Raw genomic sequence first — 23,772 nt, 5'->3', positions numbered from 1 at the left:
TTCGAGGGGTAGTAAAATTTCAACTTCAAAATTTGATGAGAATAACTAATTATTTTTCAGTTTTCTGGTTTTGCAGAAGGTATATAGTGGAAATTACGTTTGGTTCTGAAAGTGGTATAACTGTAACTTTGATTGGGGCAGCTTAATTGTTATTGGGATTGTTTGGAAAGTGGAGGATATAAACAGGATCCTGTGAACGTGAGTCCCTATAAAGTTAAACATTTTAAAAACAATCTTGCCCTGTTCGTTTAAATTCGTTTTCGAAGTTTTGTAATCTTTAGATACATTAGAGATTTCGGAACGCTTTCAAAGTGTGAGTGGAATGATAATTAAAATTTATTGCCTTCAAAATTTCACTGGCTTTCATTTACTTTGTTAAAATACAATGGACAAGTTTTTTGTTTTGAAAATTTCCAATACCCAGAAAATGCAGCACTCCTGCCTTTGCAAATATTCGAATTTTATTAACGAAATATTCGTCAAAACCTTTGATGTCAAAGCTTTGTTGTGTTTTTTTGCGTGTAAAAGAAAAAATGTAAAAAAAACTTTAAAGAATTCATTATTATGGTGGCTTTGTTTGAAAAGGGGCTCATAGAAATCCTTGGTCCTTTGTTAGTTACCTTTGTCGTGTATTTACAGAGGACAAAGCTATGCATGATGTTCTCTTCGTTATTTTTTTCTCTACACATTTTCAATAAAAAGTCAATGACTCAAAATTTCCGTGCAATTTTTGCTAATTAATTTTACTCAGTTGCTAAGCAGGTATTCCCTCCCCTCCTTTTTTTCTTGCTTTCACGGCAATGCTCTCAACCATGTTTTGGGCTTAAATTTGTAACGGGCAAAGTGAAAAAAAAGTGATGACAGCTCTACTTACCCCTTCTTCTTTGCCTTGCAGAAAATGAACGGCACCTGAACGCTGAATGCCGGGTAAAAACCACACTGGATGTGTCAACAACAAACGCTCCACCAGACCCAAATCACAGGGAGGCGAATCATCATCCGAGCCACGGGAAGTTTCACTCGATGTTTCACCCTCGGCCAGAATGCCACCATCTGAACTCGAAACAAGAGATGTACGGGACTGTAAAGAGAGGGAGAAAGAGAAAAATATGAATAAGTTGTTTTGACAAAAAGTATGGGTTAAAAGTTTATTTATTTCTCTTTTGGGCTAAATTCATTATTAGCCTTCTTTTCTTCTGTACAAAATCGGCTTAAACAATTGCTATTGTGTGTGTGTGTGCGTTTTTTGTGTAAACATGAAAAACAGATCTATTCAAAACATGTTTCCTCTCACACCAATACAAATAAATATGGGATTTTTAATAAGAGTAGGGCCGAAAGAGGCTTTTTTGTTTTTATCCTGGCATTGTTAAATATTCTGGCTTAAAAGTTTTAGCCAGAGTTAAGTTTCATTATCTGTAAATTTGTCCAAACAGATGTTACCGTTTTTGCTGCAGACATTTGTTCTTTTCCAGTCTGTTAGCCAAGTTAGTTGTCCAAAGGACATGATATGCGTATGCCCAGTTGGCTCGAGTGTGGGCCGAGGAAATTGATGAAAATGTCATGTGGTGTCATCGTTGGGGTGACTTTATGCTTGAGTGCCAACATTTATGTTTAATTTCTTTTTTTTTTTTTGCTTTGGTTGTAGTTACTTTTGTCGTCTTCTGTATTATTTGCAATAAAAATGTCACATGTTTCAGACCATATAGGTATACTTATATATACCCAGCAAAAGGATTGTAACAACTTAACTAATTACGAAGTTATGTGCGTTGAAAAATAATGGGTAATTTTCCAATAATTTACAAGACATAATAATCTAGGAAAAAATACGATAACTCCTACGATGACGCTTATAACAACCTTTAAAATTTCATATTTCTGGTGCGTCCTCTCAAAAACTCATAAGCAAATAATGGGTTCAAAAAGTTATTGCTATTTGTACCATTTAATTGCTGGTTTGTATCATTTAGTGCAAATACAGAGTGAGATAAAAAACTGCAACAAAGTCAAACATTTTTTTCTAATTTTATTGAATTAAAGCAAAAAATGTCGGAAATAGCATCAAATTTTAGAAGAAGTTTAGATTTGTTCGAATTGGTCACCTTTTGCACGAATTATGGCCTTTAAACGGCCAATGAAACCGTCACACGCTGCCCGAATGTTGCTCTGCGGTATTCTGGTGGCCAACCGAAGGTGCACATTTTCAGCGGAGAAAACCTAATTCGGCAGTTTAACACTTTCGGCCAAGTGAAGCAACTCTTTAGTGTAAGTGAAGCAATCCAACACCAGTTCCTTCTCTAAACCAACAGCTATCTTCATATCAAATTTTTGGATTTCGGTACTATCCTTTCACTAAATACCAAATTTAGTAACATTTAGTACACATAACTAAAACAATGTGTATCTCTCCATCCAAAACACCGACAGTGATCCAAAACTAGTACCATGTAGTACTTTTCCTACAATTATTGTACGCATTTACAAAACCACCATCAGATCTTAACACCAGATCCCAACAGAGACCTCAATAACAAATCACGGGATTCCAGATCTTTTCCTTCACCCAATGCCCAATTTAGTTCGACTTGGTTGTTTTAGTACAATTAAAATACACTTTTCCAAAGCCAACCCCATATGTCCAGGCAACACATGAACAGCGACCCTAATACAAAATTTCACATTTCAAGCGCTATTTGTTCACCCAATACCAAATTGTATCAAATATTGTACTATTTAGTACTTTTCGTGCTCTTGTAGTACACATTTCCAAAAATATCCCATTATTATAAACCAACTACTGACGGTACCCCAATACAAAATTTCAAATTTCATCTTCATCCATTCACCCTATACTGAACTGTTTCAAATTTAGTACCATTTAGTCCACATTTCCAAAACCACCTTTATATTTCGAACTTAGTTTCCATCCGTCATTCTCACACCAAATTTCAAGTTTTAAATCTATCGGTTGATATATACAAAATGGTACCACTTTAGAAGTTTAGTACCATTTTAGAACTTTTGATAGTCTTCGATTTTCCAAAAAACACTTTGTAACTCTCGTTCCAAATTTCAGAATTCTAGCTCATTCCGTTTGTCCCATTCAAATTTTACTACTTCCCCATTTAGTACGAATTTCCAAAAAAATCAGCCTAATAACACGTATACGCACCAAGACTGATCCTTGTGCAAAATTTCAAGATTCTACCTTCAGACGTTTCGTCTGGGCGTTGAGTATCATTTATCTTTTATATATTAGAAGATTTACTTGTTTTGGTTTCGATTTTTAATTCTTCTAGTTAACCACCTATAAAGTCAAAAATCTACCTTTCATCTGTTGCCAATATTGAAACAATCATCAATCATCGATTTAGTAAACACTGTTGTGTTAAAACTTCAAACCTATGAATAAAATGGAAAGCGGTTGGATTCTTGTTCTATGAAAATTTAAAATCAAATCATTTTCTTGATAACTTTTCATTTCACATTTTCTTAGCACTAGAATTTAAATGATTATTTTGCAGATGTTTTCAGAATATTTTGCTTGAAAAATCTCATATTTTGACAAATTCCGTCAATACCCGAGAAAGTTTTACAAATTTTTGTTTCCATCAATTTGTCATTCCAGTCGAATTTCGCCTTACTTTATTTTAATAAAATTGCCTTATTTTACCCCACAACTACAGCATCTTCCACATCATTGCCCATCCCTGTGTCTGCTTTCTCTTTTTCCAATAATTTTCCTAATAGACCAATTCCGTTTTTCGCATTGTTAAAATCAAATTAAATTCCTCTCCATTCAAATCGGAGACAATAATTAAATCAAAATGTCACAGCAAAGCATAAAAATAAGGCAAGAAGAATAGGTTTTCCTTTCAATTAAACACGCACTAAAAATCACTTAGTCCTGTTCTGGTCTGGAATCATCCCACATATACAGCCCTCCTTCCCTGGCTACTCCCTCATCTTTGCCGGAGTACAGTGGCAAACAACTTAATTTCCGTTCACTTCTCTCTGTATATTTTATAATGTAGTTTCCTTGCTGCCACTGCCAATGCCGCTGCTGACATGTCATCGAATAAAAGAAAAGTAAACGCCCAGGTTTCTTTTTGCTCGCTTCTGAAATTGTTTGAGGAATTTTTCGCTGAGATTTGTCCACCAAAAAAAAAAAAGGCGTAGCTGCAGCGTTTTAACGTGGAACGCCTCTATGCTGACACAAAATTGAAAATTACTCTACGCATTCTATTCTGCAGTGATATTCACACTTAATGTTGATGTAACCGGCATCTAAATGGGTTCTTCCAAGCCCACCTTCCCCACTTGGGCTGGTGTGAATGTGTCATCAAATTGAAGTGGTCCATGGATATACATACATCCAACGTATAAATATTGTCTGCAACAAAGACATTCCTTTGACGTACGTACCAGGAGTTGAATAACAAAAAAAAAAAAAAAAAAAAAAAAAAAAAAAAGAACTAGACGACACTTGAACTGTAAATCTTAAGATGTGAATGTGAAAGAAATGACAAGAGAACTTGCTTTCCTTCGAGGTATAATAATAATGGTAGGGTATAGATTCTTTTTAACAGACAATAAATGATAGCTGCACAATGGGGCAGTATTTCACTAAAATGGCTATAAAAGAGTCTATAAAGAATTGAGCAGTTCTCCAGAGTTTCTACAGGGTGAGATAAAATAACTGCAACAAATTCAAACGCCATAGTTTTTACATTTTTTTTTAAATTTTGGCAAATAATGTCGAAAATATCATCAAATTTTAGAATACGTTTAGATTTGTTCGAGTTGGTCACATTTGACACGAATTATGGCCTTAAAACGGCAAATGAAACCGTCACACGCTGCCCGAATGTTGCTCTGCGGTATTTTGGCCCATTCTCGGTGAAGCGAAGCCCATTTATCTCATCCTGTATATAGAATTTTGAGGAGACTATCGAATAGTTGCAAAAATTGTTAAAGTAAGGATTCTTGAATATTCTGGAACCGGTCTACTATATACAGCTTCCTTAGTCGAACTTTCGAGGTAAGGGGTCATCACTATCTTGAAGATAGAATGGATTCGATTTAATCAAAATCAATGTTTTTGATTTGATCACATGGGTCCCATACATCTCATTTATACCCACACAAATGTTCTGTACTTGGTATTCTTAATATTTTTATACCCTCCACCTTGGAATGGAGGGTATATTAACTTTGTCATTCCGTTTGTAACATCCCTAAATATTCGTCGTAGGCCCCATAAAGCATATATATTCATAATCAGCATAAAATTCGATTAAAGACGATTTAACGATGTTCGTCCGTCTGTCTGTTGAAATCACGATACAGCTAAGATTATTGGACGTAGAGCGTCAAAATTTGGCAGAACAATTTGTATTGTGTCTAGGTATTGACAATGAGATACATCGGTCCACGTTTTTGCATAGTCCCCATATAACGGTACCTCCCGATATTCGGTATTTTGATGATTTATGCCACATTTTTTCACGGATTTGTCGGAAAATTGGTACTTGTAGGTCATAATGTGTGGCGAAACATTGCATGTATAGGTCCTCGTTTCGGTATAGTCCCCTCCCGATATTCGGTATTTTAACGATTTGTGCTACATTTTCTTACGGATTTGTCTAAAAATTGGTTTTTGTTGGTCATAATGGGTTCTAATGGCGAAACATTACATGTATAGGTCCACGTTTTGGTATAGCCCCCATATAACGGTACCTCCCTATATTCGGTATTTTGATGGTTTTTGTCACATTTTTTCACAGATTTGTCTGAAAATTGATAGGTCCATGTTTCGGTATAGTCCCCTCCCGATATTCGGTATTTTAATGATTTCTGCTACATTTTCTAACGGATTTGTCTAAAAATTGGTATTTGTTGGTCATTAGTGGTTTTAACTCCGGTGGCGAAACATTGCATGTATAGGTCCACGTTTTAGTATAGCCCCATATAACGGTATTTTCCGATATTCGGTATTTTGATGGTTTTTGTCACATTTTTTTACGTATTTGTCTAAAAATTGATATTTGTTGGACATAATTGGTTCTAGCTCCGGTGGCGAAATATTGTATGTATAGGTCCACGTTTTGGTATAGCTCCAATATAACGGTACCTTTTGGCACATTTTCCCACGAGTATGTCTAAAAATTGATATTTGTGGGTCATAATGGGTTCTAATGCTTTCTTTACTCAAAAGTGGAGAGTATTAAAAGTTCGGCCCGGTCGAATCTAATGTTTTTTTTTAATTATTCTACTCGTATTTTTGGAATTTCCGAAAATAAATCTAAAGTTAACGGAAGAAGAAGAATCCTTTTCCTTAATTATTGCCTTGCACAATGGGGGAACACATAAAAGTTCTTCAAGTTTTGTGGTTGCAGGGTATTTAATCTTAGAACAAGTTTTTTCCCGCGTGTCTGCCTAACTGACCCTAACTCTTTGTCATTGTGGTTGTTTATGATCTTTGGGCTGGACTGGGCTGGGCTGGGCTGGGCTAGGTCTGGCACATGTGCTTAAACACTCATTTTTTTCTTCCTCTTTTCATCTTTTGCTTGAGCGCGCAGTCAGCCTCTGGCCTTTGTTGGTGTTATTGATTTTTAGCGCAATTGAACTTTTACTTTTATTTCTTATTTCTTTTTGCGTTTATTATCCTGGAAAGTTATGTTATTTATGCGACTGGCGAAGACCTTTTTTGACTTGAAATTTTCTATATAAAGGAATAAAGAATATTATAAAGCCAAACCCAGTAAGAATTTCTTTAAATTCATACTCTTTAAAAAAGTTTAAATATTTTTATTATTTATTTTCCTTCTCTTTTTTCCATTTTGCATAATAAAATCCAATAATATTCATTTAAATTCCACATTTATGCCACAAATTTAATCCAGTCTCCATACACATGTTTGCCATCCCTCCTCCCCCGGATATGAAACACTTTCTCATATAAAACACAAAAAAAGAAAAACACTTTCCCTTGCTCCGACGTTTATTTTGTGTAATTTTTCATTTGTTGTTACTTTAACGACGACGACAACAACAGCAGACACAATGTTGTTGTTAAACAATATCAAAAGATCATTTTACACTGTCTTTTTGAGGATGCATGCATACGTTGCTTCAGGAAGAAGGCTATGCCGGTGGATGGAAGGGGCGTTGTTTAAACACCAGTAAAAATATTGCAGTAATACCACTCAGTCTATTGAAATAAGGCACCTCCTTATATCATTGTGTGCGCTCTAGGTAAAATCCTCCCACTCCTTCCTGCATCGATTTTTTCTTGTCGTTGTTGTTGTTGCTGCTGCTTGGCTTAAACCAAACGAAAATGTTTACACCAACGAAACGCGTGTCAATTGAAGCGTGCAAAATATTTATGATGACTGTTTCGTCACTTTTTTTTGATTTTGTTTCTCTTATTTTGCATAAATAACAAAAACAACAGCAGCAAGTCAACAACGTTGTCACTCAATCCCCCTCCTAATAATGGCAACTCATGATGATTCCACCCAACCAACCGGGTGTTGTTAATGTGACCGTGGTAAATCCGAAAAATACACTCAACACTGGGCGATACACGGCGACAGATGATGGTGATGGAGCTCTGTGTTGACGATGATACTCTTGGGTATCACTGGATTTTTTGCATAAAAATGTGACGATAAATGACATTTTGAATGGCAAAAATTTGATACTCCACTAGGGGAAGGAGGAGAGGGGGTGGTACAAGAAAAATTCGCACTTAAATTGTGTTTGGCCGGATCAAAAGGCAAACAAAAGAATAATATTTCGCATTTTGTTTGTTTTTTTTTTTCACTTTTAGATATTTTTCTCATATTTATATTTTGCTGTTAGTTGTTGTTTTTTCGTGAGGGGAAGCCAACAACAACGACAACGTCGTCACATTTGCATAATATTGTATTTACGCTGAAATATGAACTCCAATAAAGCGACTAGGGCTGCTGTTGGCTGCGATTCAACTTCTCTTCCAAAGGTATGCATTTCCGTTCGATGCCGTTCTGTCTGCCGTAGATGCAAAAAGCCACTCACACAGAAACGAAAAAAAAATGAGACAAGAAAAACGTAATGAAGTTGCCCTGGCGACAAGGTAGCGGAGAGATCTAGCAGAGGGCAAGAGACACACCTGAGCATAGATATTTTGTTAAATAGCTACTTCTATTAGCGACCATGTAAAACAAGAGGCCAAGGCATTAGCAAGAACACTGGGTTTGGGCCAGGAAAATGTGGGCAAGAAAAGTGAAAGCTAGTGTTAGACAAAAGATGTTAGATTTAATTTGACAGTATAAAAACCGAGAAATTAGAGTCAGGTTCCTATTACAGATTGCTTGCCCTACTACCAACCAGGAGAACCCAAATTCAACCCCTCCATAAATTCTGTAAATCGAACGTTTGCTTTAAAACTTTATTTTGGCTCTTGTTGGAAATTTGAAAAGTTCCTACGACATGTCTATGTTAAAATAAGGTTGGCAGAATTTAAAGAAGTTACTGACGCCAAAATGCACGTCATGACCCCATTATTTGGTAATGAGATTTTTTGGGAGTCAAATTATACGTCCATAAGGGTAAGGCCATCTGTGTGCCTGTGCGTTTGTCCGTCACGATAGAGATCTCAATATTTAAGATATATCTTTGAAACTCTAAATATATATTCCCTTTACGTTTTTATCTTTTCTTCCTTTGAGAGAATTGAAATTGAATGCTTAAATTTTGTACATATTATATATTGGAAGTTCGCATGTACGGTACCATCCGTTATTCGGTATTTTATGGCCGTAGGTGGTTTGGTATTAACCGACTTCTTTTGAGAAAAACTAGTTGTCTAAATAGACATTGCAGTATATCCTCCAACCTCAACACTTTCTTTTTTGGAAGTTTTTAACCACAATTCGCTAGAATTTTCTTTTGCTCGTCAAAGACAGAAGACATTTTTGCAAAAAAAAAAAAAAAAAAAAAATAAATAAATAAATAATTATAATAATAATAAATAAATAAAATAAATAAATAATATTTTTGGAGGCTTTGAAACAGAAAATCTTGAGTTTAATATAGAATTTATTTTTAATTTTAATTGAAGTCGTACTACGGTTTAGAGTAAAACATGTTCATTCAAACGAGTTTTGACTAGCTGAGTTCCGAACCACGTTGGTACCTTACCAACAGGGCCATCCGAAGATTTACAAGAGACTGCCAGCATAAGGTACTCACCATCTGATATCAAAGTCTTATGGAGCGGAACCAGGCTCAAACTTTATGCAACAATTCTTTCGGTCTAAAATGAATGTCTATAAGTCGATAAATTGACTTTTTCTGTTCAAGAGTCCACTTTTATTGATCGATTTCCTATTTTGAGATCATAGATTTTTCATTTTTATACTGTCCACGTTTTTATTGTCCATGATTTGAAGGCAAAAGTGAAAAAATTTTAAAATCTGCATTTGTTTTCGACAAGATCTCCGAAAACCCGCTCGTATTTGTACAAAAAGTGAAACTCACTCGAATTCGAGCAGGAGCGCTCCTGGGAGCGGAAAGAAACCATCGAGTAAACTCCATTTTTCGATGTTGCTCGAATAGGATTGGACATGTTTTCCTCGATTTTGAGTGAGAGCGAAATTCTTTCGAAATCGAGCAGATTTTACTCTTGCCGAGCACTCTATTAGTTTTTGTCATACCGTTGTTGTATTTCCATGTATGTGTATTTTTTCTGCACACGATCACCACCTCTCTTTCTACCCCCTCCTCTACAGTACATAGCAATATCAAAATCGGTTGGTACCCACAAATCAGCTAAAAAATAATTTTATTTTCTCTGTTGGAGCAAACTCTTGCTCTATCTTGCAGGAGTGACTCGGGAGCTCTGCCAGACAAAACAAAAGAGTGAAGAGTAGACTACGCAAAAAACTGCAATCCTGCTCGCGAGCAAGTTTCGCTACCGAGTGAAAACGAACAAATCTGTGTTATGCTTAAAACATAAAAAAGGGAATTCATAAATTGCGATCAGTACCTCCGAATTAGAAGACCCTAATCCCATGTTGAAACTGGGGTTTCATATATGCATGGCTAGTCCAGAATGGGTTAAATTTAATACAAGTTTCTCCCATGAGCTCTGGATATCAAAATTACTGTCAATTGAGTTTAATTACAGGAAATTCAGCAGTAGTTTCTTTCTCTGGTACTTAATTGCAATTCCGCTTTTAAACCAGGGAGGTAGAACAAATTTTTTAAAACTTCTTAAAAACAGCCCAGAGGCTATGCCAGCTTTCAGTCAAAATCATTCAAAATTAGACGCACAAGTTATTTTCATTTATTTGCCTTTTTGTACATTTTTAAAATGAGTTAATAAGACGAAATATGAATGAAATGCCTAGATTTTCTTTCATAAATATGATTCAAACTATTCAAATCTAGTTAATACCCTTAATGGGAGCTTACAACAAAAGATTCTTCTAGTCCACGATTTTGAAAAAATGTTTGGTTTTTTCAAAGCAATAAATACAAAAAAAAAAATGGTACGCTCCTCCAAACCGTTTATGAGGTCATACTAAATAATAGACTGTTGCTACCCACGGGGTACCAAAAAATAAAATTAGATATAATTCAGTTGAAAATTTTAACTGAAACCTTAGGGGTGATAAAGTTAACGGGTGGCCTATTTAGTACCATCTTCAAACTTGGCCTGTCTGCAAACAAACGGTATCCAGTGACATTTTTCCGTTATTTAATTTCGTGGGACGGACATGGCCATGTTGACTTTGAGTTTTTAATCCACAAAGTAAGTTCCTTCTAATCCGTATATTTCCACAATTCACTGTACCTGCACTACTTCACAACATCTGTGCTTTAAAATAAAGTCTTATAATGCCAAGGTAATCCTGTCTAGGTGTACATTTTTTCATTTTAAAGTTTCTCTTCACTCCACTTCGATGCATGTAAAGTAATATCTGTTGTAATTTGAAACAAATGTTGCTGTTTTGTGTAACACCATTTCTTAATATTTAGCGCAATGCTCTTAAAGAGTCTTGCATTTGCGTTTATTAAAAAAACGCTAAACATGGACAGCATTGAAAATGACATGTGTACGAATGAATGTCATTCTGTGAAACCATTCTACACGCGATTTTAATATTTTTGCTCGAATTATAAGCTTAACATATGGCTGGTTAATTTTTACGGCAAACGCATTGGCGTTCTGTGTGTTTTTGCCATTTTAATTTTGACTTGTCTAAAGTTGCCATAAAGGGACTTAGCAAGGCGTGTAAAAACGTCCTATTCCATTGTCAAAACAAGAAGTTAGCATCTGTTTTTACAATACCTTAAATCAGCCCAATAATGCAATTTTGAATCCAAATTGTCTCTTTTTATTGAGGCTAGTCTACCATTGCTTCCCCATTGAAATTCTCCATACACTTAAATATCCTTTAAATCTATGACAACTCTTTAAAGCGCAAACAACTCATTTAAAATGTAATTTAACAAAATTACTTCCTGCTTCCATTGTCGATGGGAAATTTAAATAAGTTTTCTTCCCCAACTTAATTAGTAAATGAAATCTTTATTTTGTTATTTAAGTTACAGTTGAGTGCCAAAGACAGAAATATTTCGGTCTTCCATCGTCGTCTATGTCATCCCTATACATCTCGCACAGCGGTTGTCTATTGCAGAATTGCTCTTGGCAACATCATTTTGTTAAAATAGAAAAAGAATACGAACAAAAAACTCGACATCAACAACAGATCCAGGAAAATTTAACCCATCCATCAGAGACAAACCAAAGGAAACCTGGGTTACTAAGCCAACCGCACTCCATCGTCGGTGCAGAGAATGTTAGAATTTCACAAAAAAATACCAACATGAAATGAAAACTGAAGCAAACCTTGTGATGCTGATACTTTTATGATTCGGATTCTGTCTCTTGATATGTCGATGATGCCTATGGGAAGAGTCCTTCAGGCACATAACCAGGCAACACATCATAAAACAACATTCATCGACTGGAAACCCTTTTCATGGTTAGGGTGTATGTATAGCAAAATCACAAAGCATCGTAAATGTATAAACAAAAATTGAGACTTGGTTTGGAACATCTTCTTTTTATTTTAGCATGAAAATGGAACCTAGCAACCAAATGCTGCACAGTAGTCGAAGGTCATAAAGAAAATATTGGAAAACCAAACTATATTTTGTGGGAGCATAAGACTATGGGGATAGTTGCCTTTGATGATTTATTACCATTTACATATTGATATGTTGAGGCTATTTCTATGCGAAGAAGGCTAACATTATGGTAGAATTAAAGAGGCAGTCTCATTTGCCAAATCGGTAATGACAAAACTTTTATATTTCTAGACTTTATCTATCAATTTCAAATTATTTTACAATTGTGTTTTTTTGGTGAATTGAAGCCAAGTATCTCCAATTATACACAATATTGTATTATTTGGCACTGGACACAAGTTGTGCGTACATTTCAAAGGTGTAAATCTCCATTTTTAATTTTGCCATGGTAGTACTTTTATTCTCTTAAGAGTTAAGCACATGTTTTCTCTTTAACTTCTGGTAAGAAATCGAATTCCTAGAATAAAAACTGAATATACCCCACAAAAGTCACATTTAAATCTATAAAAAACGTTGTGCCCCGAAAGTTTTAATAAAACTCAACAAATTGACAAAAAAAATGCGTTTCAACTGCAGTTACTATCCATGTAACTTTCTCTCACTCTCTCCCTCCTCAAAGAGTACACAGTTTTTAGTTAAAATATAATTTATTTAACTAATAATCTTCAACTGTCTCTTGTCCTCTTTTTTCCATTAAACTTCATTGTCACATATTCTCCTGTTCGTGTTTCGTTGTTTTTGCTGACCGATTGTCTGAAAAACTTTCCTTGTGTCACATCAAATTCAACAGATGTTGCAACAAACGACACATTAGTTTCTTCATTCCTTTTAACAACAACAGCATTTGTAATGGTTTGTTTTGTTGTAACTGGCGCTGTTGTTGGCTGTTACACGTACTTTATTACATATTTAGCACATTTATTAAACATTCTCCTTTGGCTGACTATTATTTTTTGCTGTCGCCTTGACGAGGAATCATTAATTTTTATACGACCCCACTCACCGAATAAGAAGGGTGGTATTTTTTTCTGAAATAGAGTATGAAGTTGAAGAAGATAGGGATAATACAAGAAGGAAAACCCGACTGGAGGTGAGCGATGGATGACGAAAAGTAGTTTAAACTGTCTGACGAACTACGAATTAAATAGGGATACCTAAGTCGACTATCAATTAGTTTGTTTGCCTCCAAAGATTACGAAAATCACTTTTTCGCCCATTTACGATTTTGAGATATAGATTTGTGGTTGTCTTTTAATATTCCATTCTTTTAATAATTTCCACACACATGTTAAACAATCAATTATTCTGTTCCAGAACTGCGAGAATGTAAACGTTTTTACTACGTTAACCGATTTTTCTTTTATAATATCGATAAAAATTGCAAAACTTAAAGATTCTTGCAGGTTCTGGAACGGAGCTTATCCTATCACCAGTTTCGCAAAATTTCACATCACAAAAACTTAAAATCGAAATCGATTTTAGTCGGCTTCTGGTTTGAAAAGTCTAAATTTTGGTTAAAAGAAAAGGAAGGATATCCCAACAGATTAATGACTGAGTCAGCAGCAGACTCAAAAATAAGGTAAAAGTACGAACTAGTTCATTGAATAGAGCTGAAATAATAAGGTGTATCGGGCCTTTTGGAACGAAATGAATTCAAAAAAGTGGACTTCTGAAATTTATTTCAAACGTACAAACACGGATGTACAACTGCACCGTCATTCCGTAATTGAATTTCGATTTCCCATTCAAAGTTTGTATAAATAACATTTTTTTCATACGAGTCAAAAAGTATGGGATGCTTTGCTAATAGTAACTGTTGGCAACACTACTCAGACAAAATCTCATTAAAAATCGGGTTACCAACCCATCAGTTAAATAAGGGCTCACCACATTACAATAAAAGTCGATAAACAGGTTCCTAAATAAAGACTTTTGTAGGCAAAAGTCGATCAATGATTAATGGGCTTTACGGGATCAACTACTAATTACTTATTTCGAGCGACATGCCTTATTTTAAAATAATGGGTTGGTAACCAGATTTGTAATGGGCATTTCTGCTGCATACTTTTTTAAAACTCGAAACACCAATTTATTTGATTTTGAATTGCCAAATTAAAGTCTGATTTTTAGCTATTATATTTTTTGGCAACACTGGTTCAAACAGCTCACGCACGTTTCGTGGTTTGTTTCACTGTATAATATCTAAAGTTTGTAATACAATTTACTAAAATTAAAGAGGTTGTTGTTGTTGTTGTTGTAGCAGTAGTACATGTGTGTGTTTGTGTTCTGCTAATCTGGTTCCAGCTCCAGGTTTAGAAATTCGGCTACTTTAACGGGCTGTAGCCAGAGATCCTCTGGAGTGAGTTGGGTAGGTTTGGCTGAGCAATTAAAAAGGTGTAGCGTATTGTGCTGGCCTGTATCACACGCCGGGCAGGCGTCACGCACATCTTCATCAATTCGTGCCCAATACGAATTGAGGCGACTACACCATCCTGAACGTAATTGCGCCAAAACTACCCTGGTTTGTCTAGGCAGCTGACGTTCTTCGGCTGCAATGGATGGGGGGTGGACTCCGAGGACGGCATTCACTTTATAACTGCTAATAGCATCCGCGACTGCATCGGTGTGAATGCCACTCAGACCTGCCTGATAGGCTTCTTGATCTAGAGGCTCTCTCTTGTAGCGCTGGACCTCCCTCTCTAGATCATGTATGTCCTTCCTGACACGCCTGGGTGGGGGAGAGTTATCCACCATGTGATGGTTGGGATGGCTCTCACGGTAACACCCAAGCAGGTACTGCAACGAAAGCATATGATTATGCTGACGTAAGGGAAGGACTTTCGCCTCCTCATGTAGATGGTCCACTGGTGTCATGAGGAGGCACCCTGTCGCAGTTCTCAGGGCAGCGTTCTGGCAGGTCTGGATATTCTTCCACTGCGTAGCACTAGTATTCGCAGACCACACTGGAGCCGCATAGTTGACCACAGACCGACCTATCGCGTTATAAGAGGTCAACAAGGTTTCTTTGTCCGCACCCCAAGAGCTGCCGGCTAGCGCCTTGAGGACCTTGTTCCTACTTTTCATCTTGTCGCAGATAGCTGTGGCTTGCGCGGACGACTTGAACATGCTGTCGAACGTTACCCCAAGAATCTTGGGGTAGTTCGTGGTCGGTATTAAATTCCCCTCGACCTGAACATTCAGCTGTGTTCTCATCTCCGCAGACCATGTGGTAAAGAGTGTGGCCGTTGATTTCGTGGCGGATATTTTCATATTCCTCGCGTGGAAGTATGCGGCAAGCTCCGCGAGATATGGGTTCAACCTTTCGCATATGTCATCGACCACTGGACCCGACGCCATGATCGTACAATCATCCGCATACGTTACGATCTCAATGCCGTCTGGAGGGCGAGGAATTCCGGAAAGGTAGAGGTTAAACAGTTCCGGAGATATCACCCCACCTTGGGGAACTCCCTGTTTCACTCTACGGGCTTTGGACTTCTTGTTCCGGAATTCCACGTACGACTGGCGTCCACACATATAGTTGATTATCCAACGTTTCAAACTTGGCCGGAGGGTAGTTCTCTGTACGTCCTCAAACAGTGTGGCATGATTGACCGTATCAAATGCCTTTGATAGGTCAAGGGCTACCAACACTGTTCTGTCACACGGCCTGTTCTGGTTTAGTCCTCTACTAATATGTGTGGAAATGGCGTGTAATGCTGTTGTGGTACTATGTTGTGGACGGAATCCATGCTGGTGGTTGGCAACTGCATAGCTTCCTCTAATGCTGGGGAGGAGTAAAGCCTCAAGAGTCTTTGCTACTGGCGACAAAAGCGAAATCGGCCTGTACGATTCGCCTTTACTGGCATCCTTGCCTGGCTTCAGTAGCGGGACCACCCGGCCCATTTTCCAGGTTTCGGGCACTATGTGGGTGGCTAGCGACAAATTGAGAACTTTTGTTAAGTACTCGACTCCCGGCGTATCCAGCTGCTTCAACATTACCATTGAGATTCCGTCCGGGCCCAACGCTTTGGATGACTTAGCGTTACGGATGACATTTGCAACATCACCCATCGTAAACTGTGGTGGTTCCTCCTCGGCGGGAAGAGATCTGATACGACGTAGTACTCTTCGCTTCGCCCTATCACTCTCGGGGTGCTCGACAAATTGTCGGTTAAAATATTCCGCGCACCTCTTCGGATCAGTCACCGTTACGTCGTTAAAAGTGACTGAGGTCCTATCATCCTTTTTTCCAGGGTTCGAGAGCGACTTAACCGTTACCCACAGCTTACTCATATCGGTTCCAATGTTGCAGCACTTCAGATGGTCTAGCCACTTTTTCCTCTTATGCTCCTGTACCAACCGGTTGACTTCCACTGTCAAATCACTGATTCTAGGATCAGTAGGGTTGGTACGACGGAGATCATCACACTCGTTTGCTAATCCCGCTGCCTCTGCTGGGAAGTTTGGTCTTATCTCGGGTATTCGACCAGCAGGTATATAGCGAGCGGCTGCAGCTCTGATGATGTTTCGGAAAATCCTTTCTGCTACCCGAACATCAGAAGGGTTGGGCAGTTCTCTGAAGCGGCGGTTGGTGAATTCTCTGAACTCTGGCCAGTGAGCTTTCCCATGGTTAAGGAAAGTGCGGCGTTCAGAGGTTATGAAATCGGGCGACCTGCTTATGGAGACGATTATCGGGAGATGGTCTGAGCCAAGAGAAATGACGGGTTGCCAAGTCACGTCATTTATCAGACCAGGTGACACTATGGTTAAATCTGGCGAACTGTGACACTCTCCTCTTATTCGGGTGGGGGCATCCTCGTTAACCGTGCAGAATGTGGAGCAGTTAATCTGCTCTGCCAGCGCTGATCCCCTCTGGTCATTACCTAGGACGGAATGCCACAACTCATGGTGGGCATTAAAATCCCCTAGTACCAGGCGGTTATTGCCTACCAATAATGGGCTAATATCAGGCAAATAACGTGGTTCACAGCTATTAATCGGCGGGATATACACATTAAGCACCTCTACCTCGGCAGTTCCACACTTGACTGCTACCCCCATACATTCCATGTATGGGTCACTAGAGACTAGCTCAAGCGAGATAGGTCTGTACTGAACAGAATGGTGTAACAGGAACGCTAATCCCCCACCTCCACTTCTGGTGCGATCCTTCCTTAGTACGTTGTAACCATAACAACGTTGTAGGCTGCAATTTTCATTCAGCTTGGTTTCCTGCACCGCTGCGATCTTAATATTCCTCCGACTCATAAATTCCACTATCTCATCTATTTTGCCTCGAAGTCCGTTGCAATTGAATTGCAAGAATGATGCACAATCCGGAGTTGGAACAGCAACATGTGGCGTTAGGTGCTGCGGTGTTGGTTGCTGTTCTGGAGACTGCGGTGGAGTGCCATACTCCGACGACGTCTCTGACGAGGACGACGAAGAAGAGGACTCGCTGGGGACTGCGTTACTGCAGCAAGTCGCAACATAGTCCCTTTCGCTGTAGTCTCGCAAACGCCTTAATCCGGAACAGTTCTTGAAGTGCACCCACTCTCTGCATCCATTACATCGCACCGAGACAGATCTGTGGTGGATGACGTTCTGACAAACCGAGCAGAACCAAGGTCCGGGGTTTTCCTCAATCCCGGCACGGACCAATAAAATCCGGAGCAAGCATTCCGGGATATGCTGCTCCCAATGCAGAAAAATAAACAAACACAAACATGTACATACTGGGTTGGCAGCCGCTGGCCGAAACTGGAATCTTGTTGTTTCGGGTCAATCCGGTATCGTAGAACCCGCTGCCGTGGGATTGTTTAAAGAGGTAGTATCATTTGCCAGTTCTGAATCGTCTTACAGCCGAGCAAAGCTTGCGAATCATTAAATTTTATTATCAAAATGCGCGCTTTGTTAAGAAAGTTTACCGGGCGCTACGCTTTTTCAGGGATGAGGTTTGTTTTAGCCTCAATGGTTTAATAATAAGCAGATTCGACCCTCTTAAGTGAATATTCGAGCCGTTGCGACTAAATTTCGCATCGAATTTGCACGATTATGTTGCTTTCTGTCAAAAGCATCCAGAAAAAGTCACATTGTGGTGCGGTTTGTGGGCATCATTGTCACCTTCTTCAAAGTTACTGCGAATCGTAACGTAACTGTGAATGGTAAGCACTACCGTGAGATGATATCCAATTTTTGTTGCTTAAAATGTAAAAGCTCGACGTGCATGACATGTGGTTTCAAGAAGACGGTGCCACATGCCAACAATGAACTCATAGAGAGGCGAGTTCGGTGGACTTTTTATTTAACGTTCGGACCGGGCAATTAGCCGCTTATCCTGATCTTGCGATTTTACGCCTTTAGAATATTCTTTGTGGGGCTATGTTAAAGCTCATAACGAGCTCGCTTTAATTGACGCATTGGAATAGAATATTGAAGTATTAATTCGAGAGCTACCGGCTAAATATGTTATGAAAACGTATGGACCATTTGAGGCTCAATCTCGATCAACATTTGCATGAAATAATCTTCAAACATTAGATTTTGTGGACCGTACTATTAATTCAAATAATAATTTAATGCATTTAGTGTGTTTTTTAAACTTTCCTATAGCTCTTAAATGTATACTAATTTTATACCAAAGAAACTAAAATTCGTTTTTTTTATAGCAAACACAGAACTAAAGGAATAAATAACTACTCTTCTACTTTGAATCGCCAACCTATAACTAAATTTTGTTTTCATGGTATAGGATAGCATAGCCAAAATTCGCTGGACTTCAACATATTTTTACTTGTCTTTTCGTTACATTTTCTCCCTTGGATTACTCTGACAAAACATTTAATCTTTTTGCTGTCCATTGGCTAAGCGTTTGTCAACCAACCAGTAGTTCTGCAGTAAAAGAAAGGAAGATGAATTTACCCAAAAGTAAAGTTAAAATAGAACAAGAAATGAAACTGTCCAGCTCATGTGTCAAAAACATTTGTGGCTCCCTCTCTCTCTCTGCCTCACCCTCTCTCATAGCAGTCCAAACAACTCGGACTTTAACTTCACATTGCGGCTGTGATTGTTTCCTCTTTTTTTCCGTTAGTGCTGACTTTACATTCTGGACAATGCGGGAAGTGAACGCGTGTAGAAGAAAAACGAGTCAGCCACTGACTTTGTGACAATGTGCCATTGAGGGGAGAATAATAAATGAATTTGAAATGAATCAAATTAAATTAAATCGTTGTTGCGCATTTTTTGTTTTGTACGTGTCTCCCCTCTTTACTTTTGTTGAATTTCCCAGCACTGAGAGGGAATTTGGCTTTGAACAATTTATATATTTTATTTCGGGAATTGAATTATTATATTGGGTTTTGAATTTAATCTTGATTTTTGTCAAGGGCAAATTGTATCTTCAGTAGAAAATGTAGATATGTAGAGGAGAGCAAAAGTCGACTTAAAGGCTTTTGACTTTTGGTTTTGACAAAAATATGAGTCTTGGATCTTTCGATGATTTTCAATAAGTTAAACATCGATTTCAATTTTTTTGTCTTTTCAAACCAGATCTGACTAAAATCTCAATCACAAAAACAGGAATGATGATTTTAGACCTTCTTAAAAGAGAAGACAAACAAAACTACGTGAACGATAAGCGTTGCATACTTCGTGGCTACTACTAGAGTAAAAGTACATCTGTACCCGGATAGATACTGATAATAGACCAATCACAATAAATTTCACTACAGAAAATATGCATATAATTTATTGTGATTGGCCAATTTTTAATTTTAACTCGGGTGGAGATTTTGTATGTGAAAGCTATAAGAAACGAAAATCCATTGCAGACAGTTGAACTTGTTATTTTTATTACAAGAAACAGTCGACTTAAAGGCTGGCAACACATAATGTTGGAGTCATATGTAAAGCTACATTTTATACATTTATGTTAAGTATTTTCATAGCATACTTTGAGGGGCTTCACACAGTTTGTTATTTGAAAGGAAACGCTTTATAGTATAGTGTGTATTAATGAATAGTATAAGTGTGATATGAATATAATACGAGTATATTATATACAAAGTAAGATGAAAAAACTGCAACAAAGTCAAATGACTTTGAATGAAACAAAACATGTCGGAATTAGCATCAAATTTTAGAATAAGTTTAGATTTGTTCGAATTGGTCACCTTTCCAATGAAACCGTCACACGCTGCCCGAATGTTGCTCTCCGATTTTTTCCCATTCCCGGTGAAGCGCTTGCTTGGTATCTTTTAGTGTCAACCTTGCTTTTCAAAATACTACAGACACAATAGTCCAACAGATTTGTATCCGGAGATTTTGTGGGCCATTGTGCGCTGGAAATGAAGCGAGGAACCTCATTTTGTAACCATTCATGGGTGGCGCGTGCTGAGTGCGATGGTGCTGAGTAATGTTGGAATGTCCAAGGTCTGAGGCCAATATGTTTGCGTGCCCAAGGATTTAATACACCTTTCAGAATATTTTCGCGATAATATTCGGCATTTATTCTGATGCCTCGGTCGATTAGTGCGACCATCGGCTGTTATGGCGGCCCACACCATCACAATGGCCGGCTTTTGATTTCTGGTGGCCATTTTCACCTCACCTCTTTGGCAAGTAAACACGATCATTTTCATTGTTTACAAAGTGCTGGAGAACGAATGTTTTCTCATCGGAGATAAACAAATTTGGCAATTTACCATTTTCGGCCAAGCGAAGCAACTCTTTAGCTCTTTTGAGTCTATTTTCTTTCTGTTGCGGTGTAAGTTCTTGCACTTTTTGGAATTTCAATGGCTTCACCCGACCTCGTTTTTCAATATTTGCCGAATGGAATATTGCGATATGTTCAGCTAACGAGCCAATTTTCGGCCACTGCGACGCGGGTTTCGATCAAGTCGCTTCCTTACTTTTCGAAACATTTCTTCTGATGTTGCTGTTTTCTTACGTCCACTTCCTTGACGTCGGACTGCGTTACCAGTATCACGGTAACGAGCGATGGGACAATACACAAACCATTCATTCACATTTAATGCTGGCGTGCTCTAACGGTAGCCACTTGTGATCTTCCAGCCAAATATAAAGAAAACACGCATGAATTCCATCACGAATAACTTTTTTTTCTGGAAAATTCTCACAAAAATGCTTTTGTATGCTTGTAGACAATATAATGAACTGTCACTGGAATAATTTTAATAGCTGTCGGACGAGTGGCTTAGAAATGACAACAGTCTGAATTTGGTTGCAGTTTTTTTCATCTCACCCTGTATATGTACAAAAATTGTTTTGTGCCCTTAAAAGTCTTCTTCAAAAATGTTAATTAAAAATTATAAACATCCCTTTACATATGACTTTAACACGATGTGAAGAGTATCCTTAATGAATTATCAATGCCAAAAGTCGATTAATTCAAAGTCGTGTAACAGATTGAATGACTAGAAAATTGTGGGTTTCATTTGTTAGATTGATAAAAACCGCAAATAAACGGCATAAGGTAGTCATTTTGAAAACCTGTCGAAAAATAATGCCACGAAATATTATGTTCCTATATTATTATTTTTGGGGACTTTGAATAAGGATCCTAATGTGTTTGCATATTTGTTTAATTCTCTCACGAATGAAACCATTTAGAGCAAATGTATAATTCAAAGGCCATTTAGGGATGCTCCATTTGCTTGGCGAAATATTTTTAAATAATTTCATTAATCTTCATGATGATTCATTCACCGCTGTGCAACAAATAAACAGACACAATTTCAAGTCGTTTTAAAAAAGAGATGGAGACAAAAACAAGGATAGACAGACAAATGTAAGACAGGCAGAGAGACAAACAGACAGACAGAAGAACAGACAGTAAAAAGCATGTAATATTAATGCCCCTTGATTCCTATGTCGACGGCTTCAGCTACAGCTACACTGGCTTTACAGCGAGAGTTAACAATGTAAAGTTTTACTTAAAATGGAACATAAATCATCTTAAAATATTCTTAACTTCATAAACCCCCGCACACACACCCACACATACATAGGCACAGACACACACATATACACCAGTTAGAATCTAGAAACAAAAATGCTGTTATAATCCCTGTATTTAAGCTTAAGAATCAAATAGACAAGATCTTAGCAAAAAAGAAGGGGGCTGCAGAGGGAGTGAATATTCACAAAGAAAACGAAAAGACTAAAAATCTCCTTTCACCAGATAGTCCTTAGAAGATATTTGAGTTTTTGCGTGTGTGAGTGCTGCGATGTGTCAGGGTTAGAAGAAAAACTACAAATCAAAAAATGTAATTCAATGCCTAGAAATAATACCGAAGAGAAGTGAACAAATATATGAAGGCTATGGGCGGGATGGATGACTGTGCGGTACGCTATGCCGCTACATTTGAACTAAACCATTTAAATAAAATCCGAAAAATGAGGAAATGTATTAAGACAAAAAATATCGACCGACCGACGCGTTTTTTTCTGACGTACCATAAGGATTCTGACGTACCATAAGGATTGGACACTATAGCATAGTGCGGAGTTGAAAAAAAATGTCGGTACATAATTCAACATTTTTTAAAAGTTAGGGGGTAAAACGATATATCCCATTTTAACATTATATCTATGGTGGGTAGGAATGTTTTTGCGAAGAAGTTTGAAGAACATCGTTGACTTAATTCGTATGGCATGAGGGTTATAATTATAAAAAAATATAGACCTTTTGTGTTTGAGGTAGAAGAAGAAGTGGTCCGCTATTTCTCAGCTCCACACAAAATCTTGTGTTGGTGAAAGTACTGGGATGTGGCAATTTAGGAAAGAATCGTATGCTTCCTTTGGATGGAAAACCACAAGTGGCTATCGTTAGAGCACTTCAGCATTTTAATGTGAATAAATCTTTGGTGTCTCGTACCATCGCTCGTTACCGTGATACTGGTAGCGTAGCAACATCAGCAGAAATGGTTTGAAAAGTAAAGAAGCGACTTGATTTAAACCTCCGTCGCAGTGGCCGAAAAACGGCTCGTGAGCTGAACATATCGGAATATTCCATTCGGCAAATATTGAAAAAGGGCTCGGGTAAAGCCATTGAAATTCCAATAAGTGCAAGAACGTAAACCGCAACAGATTCGCTTGGCCGAATGTGGTGAACTGCCGAATTTGGTTTTCTCCCATAAGAAAAAAGATTTGTTGTCCAGCAGTTTCTAAACAAACAAAATGATCGTGTTTACTTGCGAAAGAGGTCAGCTGAAAATGTACACTTTCGTTTATCCACCAAAACTCAGGCGCCGGCCATGGGGATGGTGTGGGCCGCCATAACAGCCGATGGTCGTTCTCCGCTCGTATTAATCGACCATGGCAACACAATAAATGCCGAAAATTATCGCGAAAATATTCTGGAGGGTGTATTAAAGCCTTGGGCACGCAAACATGGTGGCCGCAGACCTTGGATATTCCAACAGGACTCAGCACCATCGTACTCAGCACGCGCCACCCAAGAATGGTTACAAAATGAGGTTCCTCGCTTCTCCGTATACCAATGTGTCTGGAGTATTTTGGAAAGCAAGGTTGGCACTAAAAGATACCAAAGTGTCGATCACCTCAAGCAAGCGCTTCGTCGAAAATATGCCAAAATACCGC

The 23,772-nt window shown here is 38.0% G+C and overlaps 1 protein-coding gene across 5 annotated transcripts in view; it reads right to left on the bottom strand.

The window, feature by feature from the left end:
* LOC101893749 (protein sprint) overlaps window positions 1–23,772 on the bottom strand; it is a 452,096-nt gene that overhangs the window by 49,693 nt on the left and 378,631 nt on the right. For all 5 annotated transcript variants that reach the window (XM_059122991.1, XM_059122992.1, XM_059122994.1 and 2 more), the window contains one exon: window positions 875–1,081. In XM_059122991.1, the coding sequence (XP_058978974.1) occupies window positions 875–1,081 (207 nt within the window). The remainder of the gene's footprint in view (window positions 1–874; window positions 1,082–23,772) is intronic.

Source organism: Musca domestica, unplaced genomic scaffold (assembly GCF_030504385.1).
Source record: "Musca domestica strain aabys unplaced genomic scaffold, Musca_domestica.polishedcontigs.V.1.1 22, whole genome shotgun sequence".
Classification (NCBI taxonomy): Eukaryota; Metazoa; Arthropoda; class Insecta; order Diptera; family Muscidae; genus Musca; species Musca domestica.
Note: the sequence above shows the minus strand (reverse complement) of the source record. Positions and strands in the feature narration are given on the sequence as shown.